Source organism: Glycine max, chromosome 9, assembly GCF_000004515.6.
Source record: "Glycine max cultivar Williams 82 chromosome 9, Glycine_max_v4.0, whole genome shotgun sequence".
NCBI classification, from domain to species: Eukaryota; Viridiplantae; Streptophyta; class Magnoliopsida; order Fabales; family Fabaceae; genus Glycine; species Glycine max.
Window position 1 is genome coordinate 1,352,733 of NC_038245.2, and position 11,107 is coordinate 1,363,839.

Sequence of the window (11,107 nt, forward strand, 5' to 3'; positions counted from 1 at the left end):
TTCTATCAATTAAGATTGGTCTGGTGAAATTGAAGAACCACCTTATCCTAATCTCAAAACTCAGTTTAAAATGCAACTTTAATATAAAGTATAAACGTACACAAACATGAAATGATCCTTAATTATATAATGTTTTTTCTTTTTTATTTGAGGATTGGATCTAATAAAAGGACTAATCTATAGTAATGTAGTAAACAAAGGTTTACTTGTATAAAAGTAAATAAAGGGTTTAAATCTCTAATAAAAAAAGTATGTTCACATTTAAGATTAAGTATGTCGATTAATTAAAGTGGGTTCGATTAGAAATCCTCAAAACATAAATTACCTAAACTTTTTTCTTTTGCCATATCGGAGAAGAGTTGTTTCGTGCAGAAAACACATGTGAATGATGTGAAAAAAAAAAAAAAAAACGGTGCCTGAAACAATTATTTCCATAAAAAGGAACACAAGTGAAAAAAGCTAGAATAATTTGTGCAGAACAAGAGACTGAGAGTGAGAGTGACGTGAGGCAGAAAAAAAATATATAGAAAGAGAAAGAGGGAGACAGCAATAATAGACATATAGGCATTAGAGTGCCCACAGACAATAACCCTTTATAAAAAAAAAAAAAATCTCGGTCTGTTTTTTTTCTCTTCTTTTTCTCTCTCTCTCTCACAAATTTCTTTCCCTTTTGTTCACTCAAAAGAGCAGAAAGGGACAAGATCCCGGAAAGGCGTGCCAGCGTCAGAGAGACTCATCAGTTCTCACTCGTACGGCGCTTTTGCTTTGCTTTGCTTCATTTCTTTCATCGTCATCATAAAGTTCGTTCCTTTCTCAGTTTTCACCCATACCCAGATGAGTAACAGCACCATCTCGGATCTGTGTCCCTCCTTTGAGTGAAAAAGGTTCAATCTTTGGTCTCTGGGGCTGTTGGGGTTCCGTCATTGAAGAAGAAGAAGAAGAAGGGTATTATTGTTATTATAATCATGTACCCGAGGCTCATACACCCCCACGATGGGATTGTGACGCAGGATGAGTTGCAGGGTGGTGCTGCTTCCAACCTCTCTCACGCTCACAAGGGTGACCCTTGTCTCGTTTTAACGGCTGATCCCAAGCCTCGTCTTCGTTGGACTCAGGACTTGCATGAACGCTTCGTTGATGCGGTCACGCAGCTTGGTGGAGCTAGTAGTGAGTTTCTTTTAACTATTTTACTTTGTCAAAGTTGAAGCTTTTCTTTAAGTTAATCAAGTTGGATTTTGTTTTTATGCCACGTGCACAATTTTGTTGTTTTTGTTTTGGATGAAATTGGCAGAGTATTTGTGTTGGCTGTGTGTGATGCTTTCCTGTTTTTGTTTGAAATGAGACAGCTTTGCCTTTGGGGGACCTTTTTTTAACTGTTTTGAGTTCATTAATTAGGTGTTGTGGACTTTGTTTATGGTTATACATCTATACACCTATTCTCGGTTGTAATAATTGGAATTGGAAGTGTTTTTGTTTATCTTAAGAGTAATTGGTTTTGCTAAGGGTGAATGTAGTGTGTGGCAAGTGAATTTTGTTGTAACAATGTAGGCGGAGAGTGATTTCATGAGAGCAGATTAGTGGTAACAATTTGTTAGTTTGTTTGACTGGTTAACTTGAGAACATTTTGTTTGAATGGACTTGTCAATCAGTGGGTTCTGAGTTTGACTTTGACCACAAAGTATAAAATTTATTGGAGTTTAGTTCTTCGGTAAATTTCTGCATCTTGCCCTTCATTTGTTGATGTGCTGAATCTTCTCATCATTGACTTGGTAGCTTTAAGCATTTATTTGGAACCAATGAAACATGTTTAAAGTATTTGAAGGGTGGGTTGAGTTGAAATTCATCACGCGGGAGCATGCGGTGGTGGAGCTGCCTGCACTTTTGGATGCTTTGTTGAATGATACAAAAGGAGGGAGGGATGCTTTCTAAAAGTAACAGGCCAAGTTATGATTAAATGTAGCCATTTGCTGTAAATGATGGCTGAAATATATGTGCTCAGTACTTATCTGATATGATAGACTTTTATTTTTCTCTGTTTTTTCTTGATATTAAGAAGTAGAAGCTCATTGAGTTTTTGAGATCATAAAGTTTAGAAGGAAACATTTTGGTGTACTTCTATAGAAAAGGTATTAGTGTGGTGAAGTCGGCATATTGATGAATTTATGTACCAAACACAGCTTTGAAGCTGTTTTGGTGTTTAGATCTTGTACTTTGTGTTTATTACCTTAATTTTCATCATACTATTTAGCTGCCACCATTTAGTTATGTAGCCTTTTGAATGGGATAAAACATTATGATATATATTTTTATCCATTAGTGTGGAGGTTATCAAGCTAAAGGGAAAATTTTATCGGACTGCGGTAAGACCGGCGATTTGTACGGAACAGAATGTTGGGCGGTCAAGAGCCAACATGAGACTAAAGTAGGTGTAGCGGAGATGAGGATGTTGCGGTGGATGTGTGATAAGACTCAACAACAATAACAACAACAACGCCTTGCCCCTTTGCCCTTTATTGGGAAAAACTTAAGTCTCACATCGGCTAGAGATAGTATCAAGATAGAATATATAAGTGGGGGCAACCCTCACCCTATGAATTAGTTTTTGAAGTTGAGTTAGGCCTAAACCCACATTCTAAGATGGTATCAGAGTTTATTCTAGATCCATTAAAAGGGTCACCCACCATGTTATCCACGCACCAAGTCCATGCATTGGGTGTGAGGGGTTTATATTGGGAAAAAACAAGTCTCTCATTGGTTAGAGATAGTGCCAAGATAGAGTAATAATAAGTGGGGGCAACTGTCACTCTATGGAGCTAGCTTTTGGGATTGAGTTAGGTCCAAACCCACATTCTAAGACCCTTTTACATGATGGAATCACATTGTAAGATCAAATTAATTTTCGTTTTTGAAAAAGTTTGGGTTTTGGAACAAAGTTGAACTGTCTTATACATAATACTTCATGAATAAGTGACAGAGAAGACATTTGGCTGTTAATACTTGTCACAACCTTGTTGAACTTTCTATTGCCAAAGAAAAGTGGTTTGAAAGGTGATGATCTTATATAGATGTGGCACTAGCATCTACTTTATATGTAAGAGTTGAAGGGAAATGCAGCTCCCATTTGGGCTTGATTTTGGAGTTTTAAGAGAAGTTATCAAAAGAAATGAATGTAATTGTAAAATAAATTGAATTTAAGTGTTGGGTTGTGTTTTGGCTATTGTAAAGTATAGTACTCAGTTTTGAAATAATTGAAGGGATATAGTTGAAAATTCCTAGGTATTACTTCTTAAAATTGATAATATAATATTAAATGTAGAGATTTTTTACCGGGTTGTTAATTCCTGCTGTAATGGCCACTACAGTGGCAGAGCAGAGCTGAATGATTCTTTGCTGCTCCTGAATACTTTTGGTGGAGTGTGTCACTGTTGTGTCTCAGAGAGCTGAGAATTTTGGGGTTGGCCACCATGTTCCATTAAATACTTTGATTAAACTGCCATGAATATTGACAATAATGAGGTCATGTTTCCAACAGACGGTGAAAATTATGTAGATCCAACATGATTTTGCTAAAAGTTGTCAGACGCATTAGCGTGGTTCCCCAATCCCAATTCACATTATATGGCACATATGTGATTCTAGAATGGTGAAAATTTAATATAAACATTCTTGTAGACTGCTATTTAGAAAACAAAATGAGAAAAGGCAAGATGCTAATTTTTTTTTCTCCCTTCCCGGCAGGATTATATTATTATTTTATTTATGAGTGATTAAATATATTTTCTTATTTGAACGGAAGACAGATTGAGAGATTTATAATATTTGATGTATTCAGACTCATTTAGTGCTATTTACTGCTATAAGATTCTGACATCTTTCTAATTTTGGCTGTAAACATACTAAATTGTTTAACTGAGTTGTAACTGCAAAGACAGATTTGCAATTATGAGTATAGTAGGTTCAACTTGTATCTAGAATTGGCATACTTATTATACCATGTAGGATTATGAATGAATGCATTGGAGAGAAAGTTGGGGTAGCATGTACTGTAGAAAATGGTAGAACATTGTCTTGGGTGATTTGTGTATGTGTGGAGAACACCTGTAGATGCCCCTATAAAGAGAGTAAATAAGATGGAGGGTATCCTTGTCACTAGAGATAGAGAGAGACTAAGAAAAGTTATACGCAAAATCATTCAAAAGAATTTAGCGGTCAATGGTTTGTCAAAATTATTAAAACATGTCATTGTTTGATCAATGTAGCTGATCCAACCTAGTGGGAAAGGCTTGGTTGTTGTTATGCCATGTAGGGTTTAAAAGGGTAGTGTGTGACTCCGGTATACTATACTACATCAGTACATCCTCAACCCAAACCACATGCTGCTGTTCTCTTTTGATAATTATAACTAAGCAAGATACTTTTCCATGAACTCATAAGCTGTCTAAGTTGAAACTATTTTGGCTCGATATATTTAGCCTTCTATGTAAGCTGAGGTTTACGTTGATACTAGCAGACTTGCTTGCAAAGTAGTTAATAAAGCCTGATTTCCTTTTCTTATCCTGAAATCTTCATGTGTAAATTATCATCAGCATCACTTTCTGACTAGGTTCTGGATGTTATCTGCAGAAGCTACACCAAAAGCAATCATGCGGACTATGAATGTCAAGGGTTTGACTCTGTTTCATTTGAAGAGTCATCTTCAGGTCTCTTTAATTCTTTTAATAATACTCTGCCCTATTTTCAGCTTTGCAACAAAAGTGAAACCTTTCTTTCTGCATTGCAGAAATACAGGCTTGGTAAGCAATCTGGGAAAGATGTGGGCGAAGGATGCAAAGATGGTATGATTGTTATTCCCCTCTGTGGATCAATTACGTTCCCGTCCGTCATCTTAGTTTGCTCTGTCCAATGTGTTCTGTAGTGTCTTTCACTTTTCCCTTTCCACAGAGCAGGGTCCACCTAGAATTTTAATCCATACGAAGTATGAATCAATGCCATAATCATATATTACCAACTTTAGGTTATATTTTTTATACAGATTACCGAGGAACTGTCCGTGCAGAATTACAATTTTGGAGAAAATTTTATGGACATATTTGAAATTAGGGAGAAAATTAGCCTAATTTTGGATAACCAAATTCATTTATGGTTAACATATTGGACCGGTTTATTTAAATTTATTTGGTAAAAAAAGCACTTATTTTAATAAAATAAGCAGTTTTCTGTTATTTTAGTGTTTGTCTAATATGGTTCTGCTTAAAAAAAGTAGTTTTCTTCTTATTTTAAGAAGCAATCCTATCTGCTTCTTAGAAAAACGCTTATATGAAAAGTGCTTATTTTAAAGTTGATTTTTTAAAATTTAAACAAACTCACCCATTAACTACTCTTTGAATTTGAACATTGATTATCAATTATTTTTTCTTGGCAAATAACTTCGTAAATTTGAAAAAAGTTTCCAGAACTTCAGTAATTCCAACTAAGCTTTTACGTATAACCTTGGCTTCAACTGACTTTTGTGGAAGGAATATCAGGTTCATATCTTTTAGAAAGCCCTGGTGCTGATAACACTTCTCCAAAGTTGCCAACTCCTGATACAAATGAGTAAGAATTTGCATTAATTCATAAAAAAAGAATTTCTTCTTCTGGCAGATGTCTCAATGGATTTGAATTACCAAATTGAGTGAGTGATTAATTTTATGCCTAGGGGTTATGAAATCAAGGAGGCATTGAGAGCACAGATGGAAGTGCAAAGTAAATTACATTTGCAAGTGGAGGTAAATTTCATTTTCCTAGTGCAAGTTGTGTATCCACTATGGCTTAGCACAGTTTTTGCCTAATTTGTAATTTAGTGGTGTCATACATTTGCATATCGAGTCTAATTGAAGCAAGTTGGTGCTTGCTAACTGTTCTTCAAAAAAAAATATCATCACACTGCAGGCGGAAAAGCACTTGCAGATTCGCCAGGATGCAGAGAGGAGATACATGGCGATGCTCGAAAGAGCTTGCAAGATGCTGGCTGATCAATTTATCAGTGCTACAGTTATAGACACAGACAGCCAAAAGTTCCAAGGAATTGGAAGCAAAGCACCTAGAGGTACCTTGGTTGATCCTCTTGGTTTTTACTCCTTGCCATCCACTGAGGTAGCCGGAGTGAATGTCCCGGAAGAAGAAATACTGCCAAGTCTCCCACCCCAAAGGGCCGATTGTTCAACCGAAAGTTGTTTAACCTCGCATGAGAGCTCTGGAGGATTGGCTTTAGAAGGATCTCCAGGCGAGGGAAAAAGGAGGATGCTAGGCATGGACTCTATGGCAGCACCTTTGATCTGGAGTGAAGCTAAGATGAGAACTCAAGCCATCAATGTAGCTCAAGGTAATCATCCTCAAGGAATAACTAGGTATGGCATGTAGGGATGGAAGGTCTTCTTGATGGTTCATCCCCTCATAATATATAAACCTTTGAGCTTCATGCATTCCCTTTTTTTATGGGTACTTGAACTCTTCATGTCTTGTAAGTTAGTGAGACATAGGTGGAATCAATTTTACCCCTTTGTAAATTCAATCTACTCTGTGGCTTTAAACATCGCAAAAAACTAGCTTTGACTATACACAAAATTGTGTGCTTTGGTGACTTATATGGATTCCTTATTGCTCATTGCATCATGCTGAATAAAGAAGATGGAGAGTCATTAGTAAACTCTTTGAACTCTTTTCAGAAGCGTTGAACTTGCAAAAGCCATGTTGTAGAATCCTGCCACCTACTTTTCTTTCAGCAATTATTTAAACCATGAATAGTTGAGTCATTAAAGAATAAAGATAGGAGATCCAATGAATAAGAAGAAGAAAATTTTCTAACTGGTTTGACTTAAAAATCCATGCCTCTCCTCTCCCTGAACAAAACATGTTTCACCGAATCACATGTTTTAGGTGTGAAACATTGAATAGTGGATGCGTCTGTCCATGTTTTTAAAGTAGTGGGTTTTGCCCTCCTATGTGACGTTTTACTGTATTTGATAATTTTATGTGCTTTTTAATGTGGCTTTAGCACCAAAATAATATATTATATTGCACATGTTGGGGGCATAATCTCGGCCTGTTAGTCAAATGAAATGAAAATTGCAGCTCAAATTGCAATTGTAGAATATGCCATTGGTTGTGTGATGCAAGTGGCAGGTGGAATATGACAAGTGTTCAAATTCTGTTGTTTCTTATAAAAGAAAAAAAGAAAAGTTGATTATCTCATAGTGATGCTAACTGCTGTGTGCTTTGTACAACATCGTTTCTCAGGAATGAGAGCTTATTACATGGACGGCCATAGTGGAGAAAGGAATTCTTCACATAATACTATTAGTAATTTTCTTTTTTCCTTATAGTTTCAAAAGTTACTTTAAATTCCAATTAATTTGAATTAAATTGGATAAATTCACCCAAAGAAGAAAAGTTATTTCAGCTTATTTTTCGGTACACAAGATTAGATTTGAAATCAAGGCTTTTAGAGGAAATTACCTTTTTTTATTACTTAGTCTGTATTTGGTAACACATTTTAATTAATTTTTATCTTTTTTAAAAAATTTAAAAACTTGTTTAATTATTCAATAAACAAGTTTTTTTTAATATTTTTTAATATTTTTTTGAAATGTTTTTGAAGTAGTGTTTTTTAAAATTCTAATTTTTAGCTTTTTATATATTTTTTCTTTTTTATCCTTTATCAATTTTTTTTATCTTTTTTAAATAATTCATAATTTTATTGTTTTTTTATAGTTTTAACTATTTTAACCGTTAATTTTATTAAAACACTTACAATTTAATAAGTTAATTTTTAAATTTTTAATTTTCAGTTAGTTTTTCTATTAGTTTTATTTTTTCTATTAGTTTTATTGAACATAATTTTAGACAAAAAGGCAATATTGGGGTTGTATGGAAGACTTCTAAAGATAATTGTTTTTTGTTTTATCACCTAGGCTAAAAGGCATTATTGGTAATATATGATTAATACTGTGGCAATATAAAACTGCTATGAACAAATAAACACATAGTTGCTTCTGTCAAAAAAACAAAAAACATATTAGTGAGACACGTGGAGGGCTATTATTCATTTGGAAAGATTAGGTATAGCTTGATAGTTGATATCATCAATGAATGGCCTGCGACCTTCTCAACGACTCGACCTCATTCATCTTTCCCATTGGCACCACCTCCCTTTCACGGTCCAAGTGGAATTCCATTTACAACAATGACATATTTCTTCCTGTATCCAATATAAATAATTTTTTATTTTAAATATAAATAAATTTTAATTATTTATGTATTATTTAATGAATCTTTCTTCAAAATATTAAAGACTATTTTATATGTTTGATATCAAATTTTAATGAATGATAATTTTTAAATTAGAAATAACATAATTTAATAAAATTAATTAACTTTCTTAATAAATGTAAAACGTTTTTTTTTTATAATCAACATCGGAGACAGCAGTAAGATGGATAGTTATTGAGCACTTAGAATGCCTTGATTTGTTGAAATGAGGGAGAATTTACTGCCATATAATCTTCACATGTGGTGAATTAGTTTAATTAAATACTACAATAATAATGTCATAAAAAGTGTATATGTATGGCACATGACCTCTACAATATACTTAAATATGGAGTTTACTTTTAAATATAATTCGAGTTATTATTAAGTACATTACACACAAGAGAATAAAAAAATACATAATTATAATAATTGCTCGATTTCAAATTCAGAAAGTTGGCATAGTAATTAAAGAATGTATACTCTTTTTTTATATATAACTTAAGTTTGAACCCAGAGCAAATTAATTTTAATTGATGTAAAAACTAAAAAAGTTGCTTGAAATTAAAAAAAAGGGTTTGGTTAAGAGTAGGAGTTTACAAAAAAGGAAATTTAGAAATCACAAGTAGGTGATTAGGCAAATATCAGCATTTTGATATATTTTTTTTGTATTGTATTATCTTTCATTGGAGAAGGAATGCGTAGAGCTGTAACAACATTGGGAAGGAAGCAATAGGAAAAGGACTACACTGCCGGAATATATTTATTTTATTTTTGGTTTAAGGAAATGAGGCTGACTACTTCCACTCCCTTTAGATATTTAATAATGAGTAAAAAGGGATTAAATTTGAGTAAAATAAAATTATCTTATTAATTTAAATATTTTAAGGAAAAAAAGGTTAATAGTAATTTCATCTCATATCCTTAAAAATGAAAAAAAGTGAGATACTGAATGATTAGTTTAGGTAAGTTATAAAAGAGTTCGTTGAAGAAAAAAATGAGTGGAAGACTATTATGATATTCTTATATTTCTTTCTTTTACTTCTCTATTTTGTTTTTTAAAAATCTTTCTTCTTTTTCCATCATATATATACTTCCTATTTCTCTTTAGTCTTTTTATCTCTCTCTTTTTTTTTTAATGTATATGTTTCAACTCCCAAATGGGTGCCAAAAAATCTATTCTTCATAATTTAAGTTTTGTTCATCGAAGAGAGGGTAATGGAATATAACGAGGAAGATTCCATCTTAGCAGATTACAATGCTACATGTTGTTGTCATCTTCACAACTAGCTAGCACTATTAACTATTAGACTATTTCATTACTGAGGAACTTGGATCAATCCTACTCACACTAAGCAATCACCCCAATAAAACTAAATATAAAAGAAATTTCAAAACAAAACAAAAACAAAGAAAAGAAATGAAAGAAGGCCACATAGGCACATAAAGCTCAGTAACCACACAAGGCCTAGGAAACTGATCAGATCAAGAAACAAAAGGAATTGCTATACCTTGTTTTCAAGATCTATCTATCTGACTGTCTCCATCTATGCCTCACCAGGTATATGCTTTCCTATCCTTTCTATCTCTTTATCAACTAATAAACCAAACACACAATATTATTTGATGTTTTTTCTGTTATTCTTGCTTCCCTTTTCTTTTTAATTTGTTTTTGGTTGTTATATGATCACCTAATCTTAATTAGCTTAAATAGCTAGCAAGGACAAGTATAAATTATATAATAAGTACATAAATATCTTAGCTTCAATCCATTATATTTAAACTTGCCTATGTTTAAAGTCTGCATGTCCATAGAAGGGGGACATTGGAAAAGATAATGCATGGGAAGGGATATGTTATGTAAGCATGTGTCTTACAAGGTTTGTGCATGGAATTACGTGAAACGTTAATTTGTTGGCATCATTGAGCTTGCCATGCTTGGTTTGCAAGTTACTAGAAATCATGAGGCCACCAAAAAAATTAAAAGTTAGCAATCATGAATGGTTAAGGACACATGGCACGAGCTACTGAGCTAGCAATAGTGTAATAACCTGGGAATTGAATTTCTCATGTTGAATTTTGAAGACTTCCTTATATAGAAGTAAATTTTGTGTGTATTTCTCTTCAATTCATACGCATTAATTAGATGAAACCGTATGAATATTGGTGAATATTTATGAAGAGTAAGTTAGATTTGATTTTGAATAATAAAAACAGATTCACTAAGAGTAATATTTAATGAATCGACGAATAATCCTAATAAAGATGCGTTAATAATATTAAATTTTACCTTTTTAACAAAAAAATCATTTTGATTTGTTAATGGTTAATGAAACATTAAAAGTGCTAAAAAAACAACTACGTATAAAATAAAATACATTCAGTCAAAAAAATAAAGTAAAATACATAATGGTGAAATATTGCTATATATTTTTAGGCCAAAAAAAGAGGAAAAGAAAAATCGTTTAATTGGTTTTACTTAGTTGGCAGTTGTAGTGAGGAGCTAATATATACTTGAATTTATACAATCGTAAATTAAGGTGGGATATGTATTTAATTAAGTACTGCATGATTTAATGATTACTTAATTTTTTTTTATGAGTAGTGATTACTTAATTTGTGATAAGGAGATATAACATATGATGAGATTGATCTGAAAGGCTTAAACAAAATGATGAGACAAAAACTTGATTAAATGTATTCACGTTCCTTGATGCGCACTCAGGTGAAGAAGTATTGGGAATTTACACTAACTATATGATGTATCTCAATTCTTTATACCGATCGATAGAATTAGTTATTAAGATAATATGATGAT

At 32.9% G+C, this 11,107-nt stretch overlaps 1 protein-coding gene across 3 annotated transcripts; it reads left to right on the forward strand.

Moving 5' to 3' along the window:
- Positions 1 to 571: 571 nt before the first annotated feature.
- PHR13 (MYB-CC domain-containing transcription factor PHR13) lies at positions 572 to 6,700 on the forward strand. Of its 3 annotated transcripts, none has more exons than XM_041004784.1 (6): positions 572 to 1,167; positions 4,624 to 4,700; positions 4,781 to 4,835; positions 5,517 to 5,595; positions 5,699 to 5,768; positions 5,932 to 6,601. In XM_041004784.1, exons 1-6 carry the CDS (start codon positions 966 to 968, stop codon positions 6,400 to 6,402), a joined length of 954 nt encoding a protein of 317 aa, XP_040860718.1. In that variant the 5' UTR covers positions 572 to 965; the 3' UTR covers positions 6,403 to 6,601. The 3 variants fall into 3 exon arrangements, with proteins under 3 accessions (XP_040860718.1, NP_001242009.2, XP_040860720.1); NM_001255080.3 differs by having other exon boundaries at positions 613 to 1,167; positions 5,526 to 5,595; positions 5,932 to 6,700; XM_041004786.1 differs by having other exon boundaries at positions 1,130 to 1,167; positions 4,604 to 4,700.
- The last annotated feature ends 4,407 nt before the right edge of the window (positions 6,701 to 11,107 follow it).